This window comes from Danio rerio, chromosome 5 (assembly GCF_049306965.1).
Source record: "Danio rerio strain Tuebingen ecotype United States chromosome 5, GRCz12tu, whole genome shotgun sequence".
NCBI lineage: Eukaryota > Metazoa > Chordata > Actinopteri > Cypriniformes > Danionidae > Danio > Danio rerio.
Window position 1 is genome coordinate 54,154,479 of NC_133180.1, and position 16,928 is coordinate 54,171,406.

The 16,928-nt window shown below is 35.3% G+C and overlaps 2 protein-coding genes across 9 annotated transcripts in view; both read right to left on the reverse strand.

Moving 5' to 3' along the window:
* The window catches only part of arb2a (ARB2 cotranscriptional regulator A), a 321,565-nt gene extending 316,937 nt beyond the window's left edge, over positions 1-4,628 (reverse strand). For 2 of the 5 annotated variants that reach the window (XM_073950011.1, XM_073950014.1), the window contains exons 1-3: positions 4,560-4,628; positions 2,017-2,152; positions 993-1,094 (exon numbers count right to left, since the gene is read on the reverse strand). In XM_073950011.1, coding sequence (XP_073806112.1) covers positions 993-1,094; positions 2,017-2,116 — 202 coding nt within the window. In that variant the 5' untranslated portion in view covers positions 2,117-2,152; positions 4,560-4,628. 5 annotated transcript variants of the gene reach the window in all.
* A 2,712-nt stretch (positions 4,629-7,340) lies between these two features.
* The window catches only part of si:ch73-280o22.2, a 288,368-nt gene continuing 278,780 nt past the window's right edge, over positions 7,341-16,928 (reverse strand). For all 4 annotated transcript variants that reach the window (XR_012406339.1, XR_012406340.1, XM_017356332.4 and 1 more), the window contains one exon: positions 7,341-7,738. Coding sequence is in view for 2 of the 4 variants with exons in the window: in XM_017356332.4 (XP_017211821.2) it covers positions 7,666-7,738 (73 nt within the window). In the remaining 2 variants the exon portion in view is untranslated. The remainder of the gene's footprint in view (positions 7,739-16,928) is intronic.

Here is a 16,928-nt window from a genome sequence, read left to right on the forward strand (position 1 = left end):
TAAAACGATCGCAACGTTAGTACATCATTTTAAAAAAGGTGCATCTCAAAGCAAAAAGCGTGCTCGTGTGATTGGCCCCATACACACTCACACACTATGGCCAATTTGGTTTGTCAATTCACCTAAAGGGCATGTCTTTGGACTGTGGGGGAAACCGTAGCACCTGGAGGAAACCCATGCCAACAAAGGGAGAACATGCAAACTCCTAACAGAAATGCCAGCTGCCCCAGCCGGGATTCGATCCATTGACCTTCTTGCTGTGAAGCGACAGTGCTAACCACTGAGCCACTGTGTCGCCCTAATTCAATTATTTTTAATATATAAAATTTGTACACACTTATTGTACATTGTACATTTGCTTAATGGTAACTGCTAACGACATCCAAATTAAAGTTATAACAAGCCCTTATTTGGCTCATATAACATCCCATTTATCTTAGGCTCAAAATAATCTTTTTTTACCCAAAACCTGCATCAAAAAGTTACCACTCAGAACTACACTTTCCTCAATGGCCATTTTACATTCATCTCAAAAAGCGAGGAAAAAAGTTACAAAGTGAAACTTTCCTCCTAAAGCCCCATAAAAGTGATCATTTTTTCACTGAGAGAGACTGATATAAGGTATTCCAGACGCTAACAGGAGGCGTTTTAGAGAGAGGAGCAAGGTTATGCAAATCTAGCCGTCAAACGGAGCACAAGGCTGAGTAAGTCACTGACAGCCCATAGCATGCACAACTTGTCCATTCAGCTGCCACAGACTCCAGAGACTCGGAAACAGACAGCGCTATCACAGCCTGCTGCCTGCTGTCAATATCCCACCAAACCCACCGCACACTTCTAATGCATACAGACCTCCAGAATCACAGACGAGGTGCGGGATGATGTTATTAAAGCGCAGGCTGAAATGCCATTTGATGGTCTGGCTGACATGCGTGTCATAGTGTAAAGTCATTGAGTGAATGTTTAGAGTAAAGACAAGCTGAGGGTCTTACGCTCATTGAAGGCGTATTCAAAGCCATCCAGAGTTTCAGGAAAGTCCAGCGGAGGCTCGTCTTTTTTCATCAGCTCGTCTAAATCTATCCTGGATAGTAAATCTATAACACAGACAAGTATACAAGCATGTAAACAACAACAACAACATAATAAATAATATAATAAATATATAAACATAATATTAATTTTTTAAAGAAAAATTAAAAATGTAAAATTATCATATTATATTATTTGTAATTATTCATTTTTTTTTCGTTTTCCTGATAGTGATTATGTGCAGCTACAAAATTTGAACATTTCAAAATATATAAAAAATTGCAAGAAATTTGTATGTGTTTATAATATATGTTAATGTATGTTATCTATTTTAATATTTCAACAACTTATTCTTGTTTTGAACAAGTGCATCAAAATTTATTTTAAATTTATGAATAAATATTTTATTTTGGGGCAGCACGGTGGTGCAGTGGGTAGCATAATCACCTCACAGCAAGAAGGTCGCCAGTTCGAGCCTCGGTTGGGTCAGTTGGAATTTCTGTGTGGAGTTTGCATGTTGTCTCCGTGTTTACGGCTGCTTCAGTTTCCCCCACAAGTCCAAAAACACGTGGTATGGGCGAAATGGGTAAACTAAATTGTCCGTAGTGTATATGTGTGAATGAGTGTGTATGGATGTTTCCCAGGGATGGGTTGCAGCTGGAAGGATATCTGCTGCGTAAAAAATATGCTGAACAAGTTGGCGATTTATTCCATTGTGGCGACCCCAGATTAATAAAGGGACTAAGCCAAAATAAAAATGAATGAATGAATATTTTATTTTATGGAAGGTTTCTGTTAACTTGTTAAATAAATAGGTTTTTGTTGGATTTACTCAGAAAAAAAAAATTTTTTTTTTAATTCTAATACACAAAGAAATAATACAGCATTTTTTTATTCTTTTCAGCATTTGTTTTCGAATGCATTAAAAATGTAATTAATCACAAGTACATTTTACGTTCAAATTAATTTTATAACTAACGGCTTTACCTTTTAGTGCAGTTGTTTTTTCTTTTTCGTCTTGTGCTAAGAGCTGGGCCATAGTTATCCAAACTAAACCGAAGAGGAAGAAGCTGGCTCTGAAGAACATGGACACACTGCTACAGAAATGTTACAGCTCATCACCCTGAAAAATGCACACATACAATCAATAAACAACACATCTTTAATGCCAATACTTGTGTTACATTAGAAAAGTTTATGCATGCATATACATATGCATAACACTTATAATAGAAGAAGTAATACAAATGTTAACTTGTTACATTATTCAAACACTACAATGATAGTCAATCTGCTAGAGATGTGTAAAAAATGTAAAAATTATTCGAAATTCGAATAATTTGAAATAACATTTGAAATCCGACGCTTTACCAAATAAATCTTCATAATCAACAAAAATATGTCTTATTCCGCAAAATAGTTAATACATATCAGTTAGCATGTTCAATTGGTTTAATTTATGGTAGGACTCATAATTATTAACTTCTCACAAGTTAAAATTATTACAAACACTAAATTTATAGTTAAACTGCTATACAAAATCAATAAAAAGTACAAAAATCTGAAACTTTTTTTGCAAATAAATCCTCATAAATCAACAAAAAACATATCTTATTCAACAAAATGGTTAATGCATATCATCAGTTATCATGTTGAATTGATTCAAAAATATTAATATTACTCATAATTATTAACTTCTTGCAATATTAAACTATTACAAACACTACATTTATAGTCAAACTGCTAGAGATGTGTACCAAATCATTAAAAACTACAGAAATCTAAAACAACTTTTGTAAATAAATCTTCATAATCTAAAAAAATGTATCTTATTCAACAAAAAGGATAACGTATATCATCAGTTAGCATGTGAAACTGATTAATTGTATGTTAGCACTGTGTGTCTGTGGGTTTTATTATATTTATATAATTAATAAATATTAATTTCTTACAATATTAAATGATTACAAACACTACATGTATAATCAAATGCTACAGATGTGTAAAAAATCATTAAAAATTATCAATCTGAGACAGCTTTAAAAATAAATCTGCATAATCAACAAAAATATATCTTATTCAACAAAATTGTTAACATATATCATTAGTTAGCATGTTGAACACTATAGATGTGTACAAAATCATTAAAAACTCTGCAAACGAATCATCATAGTCAACAAAAATATATTGTATTCAACCTAAATGACAACATGAATCATTAGTTAGCATGCTGAATTGATTGCATTCATGACAGCACTCATAAATGTTAACTTCTCACAATATTAAACTATTACAAACACTACAATTATAGTCAAAGCACTATAGATGTGTACCAAAGCATTAAAAACTACAGAAATATGAAACTGTTTTTGCAAATAAATCCTCATAATCATCACAAATATATCTTATTTAACAAAAAGGAAAACATATTATCAGTCAGCATGTTGAATTTATTTAATTTATGACAGAACTTGAAAATATTAACTTACAATTTTAAACTATTACAAACACTACATTTACAGTAAAACCACTATAGATGTGTACAAAATCATTAAAACCTCAGCTAATAAATCCTCATAGTCAAAAAAATATATTGTATTCAATCTAAATGACAACATATATCATCAGTCAGCATGCTGAATTGATTGAATTTATGGCAGGAATCATAAATGTTAACTTCTCGCAATATTAAAATATAACTAACAATACATTTATAGTCGAACTGCAAGACATGTGAAACGACTTTTGCAAATACTGTAAATCCTCATAATCAACAAAAAATAAATTATATTTAACAAAATAGTTAATGTATCATTAATTAGCATGTTGTTTTGCTACACTAATCATTGATATTCGAGACGAGTGCACTTCTGTGACATCTGCATCACAAAAAAAAAATAATAATATTAAATCAGAGCAAGCACTACTTTTAATTCCATTTAATAAATCTGACAACTAACCTCACATTAACCCGGCTTGCTTAATTAAGTGCACAAACACTGACGGAGAATTTGTTATATTGGGAGATGTAGCTTCTATAGCAAGACGTTATGACTTATTAAAGCAATTAGTAATTAGATCTATTCATGTGAAAGCAGTGAGAGAGAAAAAGTCACTGAAATGAAGCTAAGCCCACTTTAATGACAGTGCACTTCGATCTGACAGGACAGGGCTGTCTTTCTGTGGTAACTAGCATTAGGCTAACAGTTTGTTTCAGGTCTGACACCAAGCGTGCTGAAGTGAGAGACTTCCGTACACTAAATCTCAGTGTCTGCGTTCAGAAAAAAAACCGCATTGAAAACATCGGTTTGCGTGTTTCTGTCGTGATCGGAGCATGTAAACAGACTAAAGGCTTCCTGTATGGACCCCAGCCAATGTTTATAAACAACTACTCACTACATAAATGGGACAGTAAGTTCACAGCGCAAAGAGACTGAAAGCGGCGATACTGAACACCCCGCTGAAGAGCGAAATGAAGACGGTGGGAGAGGTAAATATGTATTTGCATGCATATCGCTCTGCTCACGTACCATAACAACAAGCACATGTGAGATTTCACACATCCTGCTTCCTCCTTCTGCCAAACAGGAAGACACGCTTCTGTCTCCGCGGAAACGGAAACGTTTTACACGCGTTTCAACTGATTGGCGGGATTTAAACAGACAGCGCCGCTTTTCTGCGCACACACAAGTACACAAACTGCTAAAACAGTGATTTACGTGAAGTGTGTGTACGTTTATATTACAACGATACGATTTATTGTATGTTAGACGTTTAGAGTAAATATTAAAAGCTTAGACAGTAAAAAAATGTATAAGCATACCACGGTGCATTTTTAAATGACAGTATATCAAGGTTTTAAATACTAAATGCATATTTAGTTTAATAATAATGTAACAATAATAATGTAATCTAGATAATATTTTTCCAAACTATATACACTAACAGTGGAATGTGTAATTTTAGTCTTTTATTAATATAACAGTGGTTACAATTGTACAGTTACTCAGTGAGAAATTTGAATTATATATATATATATATATATATATATATATATATATATATATATATATATATATATATATATATATATATATATAACAGGCAACATTTTTCCTATCTTCTTTTGTCCAATTTTGGTGAGCCTGTGTGAATTGTAGCCTCAGTTTCCTGTTCTTAGCTGACAGGAGTGGCACCCGGTGTGGTTTTCTACTGCTGTAGCCCATCTGCCTCAAGGTTGGACGGGTTTTGCATTCGAAGATGCTCTTCTTCATACCTCGTTTGTAACAAGTGGTTACTTGAGTTAATGTTGCCTTTCGGTCAGCTCAAACCTGGTCGGACCATTCTCTGTAAACCCTAGAGATGGTTCTGCGTGAAAATCCCAGTAGATCAGCGGTTTCTGAAATACCCAGACCAGCCTCCTGTCTGGCACCAACAACCATACTATGTCAATTAAATCTCCTTTCTTCCTCTTTCTAATACTTAGTTTGAACTGAAGATTGTCTTGACCATGCCTATATGCCTAAATGCATTGAGTTGCTGCCATATATATATATATATTTAACCTCTAATTTTTTTATTGTTGATTTACATATTGTACTATAAAGAAACTTTAACTTTTGTCAAACATTTTCATTGTACAATTTATGTATTGCATTCTCTGTTCTTCGCACAAAAAAAGAAAGTTCAACAAAATGAAGAATAAATTAATAAAGTTGTCTATAGATTCTATGTCTATAGATTGAAAACTTCTAAGGGGAACGAATGCTTTTCTTAAACTCTGAATGATTTACGCAATAACTCCTTACCTAGATCTGAATCCATGCTGTACAGTGTAATCATGAATTATTATTTGTTTACATTAATATTATGATGGGGTAGTTATTTTGTGTTTGTGCATCTGAGTTTGTGTTATTGTTATTTTATACTTTAATTTATTACATTTTAAATGTAAAAAAAAAATAAGTTTGGTTTTTAGTCATTCCTTTGGTGTCACCTATAAGGACACTTATTTCAGCTGATGGCATCTTCAATGACATCATGACTATTTTATAATTTACAGTACATTGAATTTTAGTGAGTCCTTTTTTGACTTGTAATACAACATAGGTTGTATGTACAGTAAGCAAACCATTTTCTTTCTAATTCTTAAATGATATAAAGTTATAAAGTTGTTGAATCAGTTAGTGCAAGAATCTCTTTCTCATAACCATATTCGCACCATTAATTTGCCATTAATCTTGATTCTCTGACTAATTAAAACACTCTAAAAAATCCACAACATCCAAGCCCCTCCAGCACTTAATGCTCCAAAATCCATTTCCTCATAACTTGTAAATTGCCATTTGTATAACAGATCAGTACAGTTTTCAGTTGAGGATGCATCAACAAAAAGTAAAGTCATATTATTTCAAATTATTCTGTGAATAAAATTAAAGTCAACAATTAGAGCTTTTTTTGTTTGCTTTATATTATAAAATATACATTTAAAGTCATAACTTTATCTTTGGGGAAAAAGTGTGTGTTCTAAATTGATTGTGATTTACAGTGTGGGATACTGTAAAATATGGCCACATGTTGCTCAATAAAAAACTAACAAAGTTGTCTAGCTTTCCGTGTTTGATTCTGCAGGTGAAAACTATTAAGGGGGACGAATGCTTTTCTCAAACTCTGAATAATTCTTATTTACGCAATAACTCCTGTTCTTAATCTGATTATTTGCTGTAGAGTGTAATCATGAAATGAAGAGTTCAAGTGCAAAAAAAGTGTCGTCTGAAATTTCCATCAGAACTGACCATTATCCTAAGCCTCTTTTGTTAATGTTGGGTTGTTTCTGTTTAAAGACAATGAAAAGAACTTCTTTTTTTACCATAAAAGTGAAATTACTGAACCTACACACAGGAGCCTAAAACAAAAGGCCAGTTTGGACGAAAATCTCAGACAGCAATTAGAGGTTTTTGCTTCTAAACTCTTTAAATATTATTTGTTCACTTCACTGACATTTTATAATGGGCTAGTTTTGTTTGTATGCGTGTGTGTCTGTGCATGAGAGCTTGCATTTGTGTCTTATTATTATTATTAAAATTGTTTTATACTTATATTTATGAAAAAAGCAGTAATATAACAATTTATTAATTTCATTTTTTTTTTTTTGTGATTTATTGCTGTCACCTAAATACGCTGATTTCAGCTGATGGCATCTTCCATGACATCTTGTCTACTTTATCATTTATTAAAAAAGTATAAATATCACTATAATTCTAAAAAGAGTTGAAATCATAATTGAACAAATTGCATTACATTGTTATCTATTTTATATCATATTTATTTCAACGAGTCCTTTTTTAACATTATGCATATGCAAACCATTTTTCTTCTAATTCCTAGCTTTAATAAAGTTGTTGAATCAGCTTGAGCAAGAATCTATTTCTGAAAACCATATTTATACAACTTTTTTTTGCTTTCATTTTACTCATCTGCAAAAAAAAAAAAAAAAAAACACAGAACATTAGGGCTTACAATCTTTCTAAACACCATTCTTAAACACAGAGGTTGTACGTCCCTTTTTAATAAAAATGGGATTATTTAGTGTTCCAGTTGACAGTCAGTTTGCTATGTTTCCTGGCTATTATTGAACTATATTTTCTTCAGCTGATCCACTAAAATTTTCTCTTCATCCTCCAGTTCTGCAGCGTCCTGCATCTCCCACCTGCAATTCAAAAACATAAAACATAGATGTGTGTTACGCAAACTCTCCAAAAACAAAGCTAGAGCACAGACCTTACTTGAGAACTTCTTCAAAGCAAGTCTCATGTGGGATGATAGACAAAGACATTGCACTTATGTGGTATCAGCAACAAACAGCACAGCCAATGTCCGTTCACTACATGCCTGATGCATATTGCACTTGAAAATGCAGGAGTTGGGTGAAATCACCATTGCATTGGTGCTATGCAACTTCAGGGAGTCAGGGTGTATGGCTTCTTCATTAGTCTACTGGAAAATTAAAAGCTGGAATACACTAAACAACATTGCAACAACTTGTTACTGGGTTTGCAATAAAAAAGTTATACATTTTTTATTAAAGTGTTTACAGTTTATGTTAAATACAAACTGATTTTATTGGCTGCAGCAAGATTCCATACACTGGTTCCATTTCACCATTCCCACACACACACACACACACACACACACACACACACACACACACACACACACACACACACACACACACACACACACACACACACACAGACAGACAGACCTTACAGTCTTAATTAAATAATTAAAAATCAAGGCATGATCATTTTTAATTAGGTAAAATGACTGTAATCTAGAGGCCTTTGCCTTACATATAAGCCACTTCTGATACCAAAAAATCAACTAAGACAAGTTATGATTTGTTGTTCCTAAAATTTGGATAGGCGACAAGATTTTTGTCAGTAGTTTATAATGAGAATTGGTCCCTGCTAAAGTGTTGGCAGCAAATATATTATCAAAAACTTACTAAAATGTATGTTTATGTATTAAGGCAAGGCAAGTTTATTTATGTAGCACATTTCATAAAATAATAAAATAAGGAATAAAAGAGACAAGTATAAATAAAATAGAAACAAATAATATAAAAACTGATTAAAACTGTGTAAAGACAGTTTTTCCATATTTCAAAAACCAGTGTATCATATTGTCTCATTTTACTCTGGGACTGCCCCATTCTGGTGATCATCCTCCACTGTGGACTTTTCTGTACCTATTAACCTATTGGACGTCTCCAACAGATTCGATTTTTCACCTAGTATTGTAAAGTTATGCTATACAATTCTAATTACGTGTCCTCAATTTCAACTTCCTTCTGGAAGTAAGTTGAACTGCCCCTGATTTCTACCCCTGTCTCATCGCTTTAGCTAGCCAAACGTAATAAAAGGTCTTGATCTCACCCAGATGCTATAGGGACTTTAACAACCTCGGATATCACTTATTGTAACTGCGCTGCTATCCCACATAGACAGATCTACCGGTATGGGGATGGCCCAAGTTAAATCTTTTAACTGCCCAATCAGATACAGTTTTTCCATATTGCAAAACACAGGTGTATCATATTTTCTCATTTTACTCTGGGACTTTCCCATTCTGGTGATCACCCCAAAGATATGTTTTACTTTATGCAAGTGTATTAATCTCAAGAGTGGTAATGCCAGAATAAAGACGTTAGTGGCCATTCACATTAAGCAGCTTTTGCACACACAAGTTTGATATTCTCTACGTGCAACTGAAACAAAGCTGGTGATAGCAACTAATACATGCACACACGAACTATTCCCACGCATCCTGGTGTGAATCCTGGTTGTTTACATGCACAAAACAACACACAAAAACAAACCTTTTTTAGAATGTACATGTTTAATGATACTTTTCTATTTTAACTAGATATAATCTTCTAGAACCATACTAGAACTACACATCTATAAACCAACTATTTATAAGCTTGAGGGAGGAGGGGTGCGTACATGAGGTGGTTCGCCCAGGGTGCCACTTAGCACCGCCACTGCCCCCAACAATATAACTACTATAACTTATATTAATAATGTAAACATTTTAAATTTATTTATACAAAGTTATATAAATTTGAACTGTTTTATTTGAAGTTGAAGTTGAACTTTAAGTTGAAATAACTAAAGTTAACTTAATTCAGATTTTTTTTACAGTGTATTAAAAGGACATCATTTTTTTGTTATAAAATGGTAAATACAAAAAAAGTTCACACAATATAATTGTACACCATGGTTCAAAATGGTTTGACATGGTGTTAAGTAGTAATATATATATGTATATATATATGTAAAACATAAAAAGGACATAATCTATACACAATCCAATCAGAACTATCATCCGCACGCGATGCTTGTTCCTTCACCTCAAAGAGCATCTTTCAACATTACACAATTGTGTTTGTAGCAAAGTATACGCATCCCCCTTTTATCTGTCTCTGTGTGAGAAGACGGCACCTTTTTAGATGATGATGTATGGTGTCCATATATTCAGCGGTGGTACAAAAGCCTATCAAAGGACTCGATTCGTGCACATAAAGCAGCTCACCACATAGCCACATTGATTGAGCTTGCACCTCAGTCATTGTGAAAATGTCGCTATCAGACAAGCTCTTTTCTCCTCTATGGATGGCGGTGTCACTGTGGTAATTACAGTCTATATGGGGAGGATTTGTTTATGTAAATATGTGCGTTTGATGCATGGGGGCCTCTCGGGCATGTCTCCTATCAGAGCGGCGTCTCTTTCCTCCTGTCAGAGTCACCTTAACAGAAGCACTGGGCCTGAACCTGACAGCAACAGCTCCACAGATGTGTGTGTGTGTGCATGTGTGGCTTCGGCGCATTTATTTTCTGGCGTCTCAGACTTTTTTTCTGGTGGCATAGAAGGATTGCGGTCCTCGGGCAAGGCCTTGGGGCACACGCCTCTTCAGAGACCCAATTTTGAGATAAATAACATGAAATTACACTGCAAATGTGGAGAATCAAGTTGTAGTTAAGAAAATGAACACACCACGGGCGCACAACTGACAACTTGTAGACAACAGTCTATCTTTAATTAAGGTGTTAGGAAGACTTTTTCTTTAGTATTTCAGAGCATAGGATCACACTGAAAATGCAACCCTACACAACATACATTTCTGAAAATTATGTAGTCAGAAGTACGTATGGCTGTACTTTGTCTTTAAAGCAAATGTTACCTGGCGGTACGACACCGTTTCTTTTCGTGCTTACCAGCCTTCATATGATCGACCAGTTTGTCCATTTAGTTCACCATGTACATTGATGGAATTTAGACATAAAAAGGTGTTGACCACGACGATGGGGTTCAAGTCAGGCGAAAAATAGTTCCAGAAAGCAGGTAAGACAAAAACAGAAGCCAGCAAATAAAATGAACAAGTAAACTTTTTTAAATTGTCGGTTGGGTTTATGGAAGGGGGTGATCGGGTCAATCGGAGCTTTTGAAAACGCTATTGGTTGAGTATAGGGAAGGAGGAGGGTGGGTTAGTCAATCGGTCAGTCAGTCAGTCATTCAGTCAACAGCCGCCTCTAATGGATTTATGTGAACACAGCAGGTGCAAATGGCACTCGCAGGAGAAATGTGAGCTTTTAAAAAGCATACACAACGGCCTCTGGTGGATTTGTGGAAAATTAAAACTGCAAAAAAAAAAAAAAAAACGTAGCACCTGGGACGTATTTGGTGCTCTCCAGAAATGTATGCAGCTGTACCTTTCTCAAAATCGATATATTCTAAAATAATGTTTTTAGTCCCTGACAATCAGAAGCATAATGCATTCACATTAATAATGTGAAAGTAAAGTATGTTTTATGTTTTATTTTTATTTATTTATTTTTTTTAAAGATTAAGATAGGCCTAAGACTGTATCATAAATTCAATACTTTTTTACCCAACTTTGGGTAAATCTACACTCTCATAAATAAAGGTACGCAAGTTGTCACTGGGGTGGTACCTTTTCAAAAGGTACACGTTTGGACTTAATGTGATCATATTGGCACTTCAAAAGTACATATTAGTACCCAAAAATTTAAGAGGAACACTTTTGTTCCATATTTACCCTTGAGGTATTAATATGGAAATTTTAGGTACAAATGTGTACCTTTTGAAAAGGTACCACCCCAGTGACAATTTGTGTACCTTTATTTATGAGAGTGCAAGAAAAAATGTTTGGATTGCATTTCTTAACTCATTTCTTAATGCCGCTAGTTAAACATTCAAATCTTTTTTTTTTTTCAACACATCCCATGATTTCTAAAATATCAACCTTACCAAATGGTTAACATCTTGGTTTATGGTAGTACCGGACTTAATACATAAAAAAACAAAAAATACGACATGTAAGACCAATTTACTTCAAAACATTATCAAAATAAAACATTTTTAAAAACTAAAATATATTTTTGAAGTATGCCAAAACATATTTCAGATTCTCATTTAACATATTTTAAAACCAAAATTAAGTGTAGTAATGCAACAGTTGTTTGTTTGATTTGTTGTTGTTGTTGTTGTTGTTAACCAACAATGCTGTGCGTGTAAGCCATTATTTAAAACAGTCATTCTTTAAATGACTTCAACAGTCATTATTTAAAACAGTAAAACATGGTCAACCATTTGGTAGAGGGGTAGTCATAGGGTTAAACCAAAAACCAAAACCAAAAAAAAAAAAAAAATTTTTTTTAATTCTGTAATTCTGACAAGGAATAAATAACTCATGACAGTCTGTTGTATTCATTCATTCATTTTCCTTCGGTTTAGTCAGTTATTTATCAGGAGTCACCACTACAGAATGATTGTTTCTCCAGAGTTACTGCCAACAGCAACTTTACAAAAATATACATAATAATACATTTTATTGCACCTGTGTAAATTATTTTGTTCCTTACTTTATTCATCAAGGGTACCACAGCCAATTTATCCAGCATGTTTTACAAAGCACATGCCCTTCCAGCTGCAACCCAGCACTGGGAGGTGGGAAACATCCACATACACTCACTCACTACGGGTAATTTATTAAATTCACCTAAAGCGCATGTCTTTGGACTGTTGGTGAAACCAGAGAACCCATAGGAAACTCACGCCAACATGGGAAGAATATACAAACTCCACACAGCTATGCCAACTGACCTAGTCAGAACTCGAACCAGTGACCTTCTTGCTGTGAGGTGACAGTGCTAAATTTTGAGTTACCGTGTCGCCCTGCCAACTATTTGAAAATTGAGAAAACCACCTTCAAATTTCTTACTTTAAAACTGAAAAATGTTTGTTTTTACAAAGTTCAGAATAGGGAATTTATCAAAAATATTAATAGAAGATGACATTTACCTATAGTCTAATAGTTTTTTGCATAAAAAGATAATTTAGACTCATACACTTGGCAAAATATTCTCCTGCAACAAAACATAAATCCATCACAATTTAAAGTTACTTATGGTAGATCTTAATACACTGTCTGCTCTCAATGGTGTGACACTGGACCTTCTTTGTGCGTAAAATTCCACCAAATTCTGCTAATACTCTTGCACCATAAGCCCGTGTGGGAATATGTGCACGCTGCGAAGTACCAGAAGGAAACAACAACGCAGGAAAATGTCAAACGGCCTCAGTCTCTCATCTCTGGTCAGTCATTACTCGGCCGCTACAAACAAATAACAAATAATGGAGAACACATGGAAAACACAATATTTACAAATGTCAGGGACGTGCCGAAATGAACGAGAGAGGGAAGGCGAGGAAGAAGTGAAGACGCTAAAGGTTTTTTCAATGTTTAATTTTCAAATAGGATTAAGCAGAATGACATTTAGCTGAAGGTTACTCGCCCGGCGCTTGTCGTCGTTGTCTTAGCTGATATTGATATTCAGCCGGTGGTCTGCAGCTTGTCAGTGGGACAAACATGCTTGATGAATGAGAACATGAGCCACGAGGAAGTGCAAATTTGGAACTGGGTCGAGTTTTTTTTTTTTTTTTTTCTAGGAGAGGATGTGTAGACACATAGTAAAATTACCCAGTAAACACCTTAATAACTTCTCATTGTGTCCACCTATGATGTTTAAAGCATATATTTAACTACCTCCGTTTATCACTGTCAGTGTATCATCTCTAACTTTCGCTGTAAAGAAAACGTGCATAACTGCAAAGAACGCTAGAGGATCAAAATGTGTCAATAAAGTAAAATTTCTCATTCAGGTCATCAATCAAAAAGTACAGGTGTAATACTTGTCTCGTTTTTTTTTTTTTTTTTTTTTTTACTATGTGAGAAGATGTGGTAATAAGTCAAACCTGAACTCTTTTTTTATGGTAGTGAATATCTAATGTGTCCTCACTGAGTTTCCAATCTTTTAATGTTTCCTGACAAATACTAAGTGTCAGGCAGGTAATTCAGCGGGCTTCTCTATCTTAATAAGCCTGGTGTGATGTGGTCTTTCAGTCTTATTGCGTGGCTCATTTTTCATGCATTAATACCACTCTTGCTGACTCGGCTCTTCCTCTGCATAAAGAGCAGTCTACATGCATTATGAGCCATATATTTACAGATTCCATATAGTCCAGCGGAAATCAGCTCACCGACACCCTCCAGCAGTGCTTGCCTGCTTGTTGTGCTTGTTTGATAATATCTGCATGCATTCTACGCAAACCGCTTCACAAAGTTCATCTGGAGTATACCAATGGTAAAAAGAGAGAATACAAGTACTGGGGGGTCATAATCAAAACATTTGGGAGTATTCTGTGGCACATAAGGCTGTGGGTAATATTAAAATGAGGTCTATGATTAAAAAATCATTCACGCTTGTGGCAGTACATACCTTTACACTGGTCAGTAACTCAGCATTTACTCAGCTCTCTTTAAATGTAGTCCCGGTGTTTTTCTGCAACCTCTCTGCACGGGCATCTTGAATGTTTAGAGCATGCATTTGGACTGTGGGAAAAACCGGAGCACCCAGAGGAAACCCACAGCAACACAGAGAGAACATGCAAACTCCACACAGAAATGCCAACCGACCCAGCCGGGACTCGAACAAACAACCTTCTTGCTGTGAGGTGACAGTGCTAACCACGGAGCCACCATGTCACCCTCATAATATTTACATTTAACAAAAAAAATCCATATGCATTTTCTAATATATCTCAAGAATATTCCACATAAATCTGCCAATTTTTTTTTTTTAATGCTGCACAGAAATAACCAAAAAATGACCGCAGATTCTGTCTGGCCTTGCTCATGACCCAGTTGAATTCAATTTTTGATCTATGATGAATTTCATCTCCCAAATAAACATGATAAATACTCATAAAAAAATCTGTGATGGGCAAATTATCATTATGTTGCCAGTTCCAATAACCTAGCCAGTCATCCCAAATTCAAGTCCTGGCTCATGGATGTTTTTCAATCACACCCCCTCTTCAGAGGAGAGCCTTTTATGTACTGTTGCCCTCTGGAAGAAGGTATAAAAGCATTAAGTAAGGTTTATGTATAAACTAATTTTGAGAGGATCACATGCTTATGATTGCTAGCGGCCGGATCCACATTATCCAATTCACAATGCCCAAGTCCCACCTTCCACCCCTACTCCTCCTTCTTCCTATAGATGGGTGACACAGTGGCCCAAGACGTAGCAATGTTGACTCACAGCAAGAATGTCTCTGGTTCCAGGCTTTAGCAAACCAGAAGACATTTCTGTGTGGAGTTTGCACTTTCTCCCCTTGCTCACGTGGGTTTCCTCCGGGTTCCCCGGTTTCCTCCCACCGTCCAAAAACATGCAAATTAAGTTAATTGACTAATCCAAATCGGCACCATAGACATGCTTCTAGTATGTAGTTATCCCCAAAGAGCAATCACTTACTGTTCATTGGTTACTACAGCAGGGAAGGTCTCGAGATCTACCTCCTCTTAACGGGAGGGAGCCCCGGGCTAGAGGATCTCATGAGCTCAGGGCTCTCTCCCAGGACAGCATGCCAAACAAGCTTTATAATCAATGATCAGCTAAGTGTGAACACCTGAAATGCTCTTTTAAAAGATATAAATTCACCTTTGTCCAAGGCAATAAGGCTTTATAATTTTACATTTTAGCTCTTAGCATGCTGGATTGTGTTTTTTAATATTGTTTATAAGTGATTTGTCTTTTTATGTGTTTGTTGTATCATGATGCTACTGCCCTAATTTATTTGCCCCTGGTGGGATTAATAAGGTTGTTAAACCAAACTAAACTAAACTAAACTAAACTAAACTAAACTAAACTAAACTAAAAATAAATAAAGGCAAAAATGCCAAAAACCAATAAATCTCAAAAAATATTGTGTTCCCTATTTTAACATTCAGATGATGAAAGTCTATTTGATCTTGAATCTATCTGTCTCCACAGTATGATCCGCACCAGTGCTCCCTCACAGGTCAAGCCTGAAGAGCAAGCCGAGTAACACTCTGGCACTTCCATACACTGTTCCTATCACATTAAAGCGCGGCCCACTCTGGACTATCTTAACACCATGCCATGTACTGCATGAGCAGCCCCATTTAGGAGAAGAGAGAAAGAGGAAGAACAGCCGAGGCTATTAGAGCAGCTGTCAGCCGGCAGAGTGGTTTTCCTCTCCTCTACGTGTGTTTGCGGGCGAACAGACTATCAGCCCGGTCGCCGACAGGTACCCATGTTTGTTTAAATGTGCGTCTGTCAAACAAAGAGCAATGTGACGCTCAACACGGTGCACAGAGATGGTGAACTGACAAGTTGCTCTAATCAGAGGCTTTGTACATGCTTAGCACTTCAAGGATTCATCATAAGCCAAACCTAAATATTTAAAGTGCTCAACTTTGTGAAAAGGTCAGGGATTTCCATGCATGCCACGGTGATGTTCAGGGGAGAGGGGAGAGAGCACTCAGAATAGGGACCGGCGGTTCTGGCCTTGCCCTGGGATGTGAGGAATCTAGTTCATTTCATGCTTATGGCTTTGCCCTTTGGAAACCACAGAGGTGCTCGGCGGAGAAAAGGTTGTTCAAATACTTACAGATCTGAAAAGTACTGTTGAATACAGAAAATCTGGCTTCAGCTAGATAGGTGTGACAGCAGTAGTCCTGTTCTATTAACAAAATAATAATAAAGGAAGAATTATGACAAGGCCCACACAGACTCTGCGTGCACAGAAATCCACAGTTTTTTAGCACATCGTTAAGTCTATTTATTTACTTGTGTAAATGTTTGTAAATTTATATTTATTCAATTATTATATTTATTTAAATTCATTTCACTAATATTATTATGATATAATAATAGTAATATTAAAATGTCCATCTGATTTATGTACAATGCAGTTTGTAAAGTAATATTTTCGGTCTTTTAGTAGAG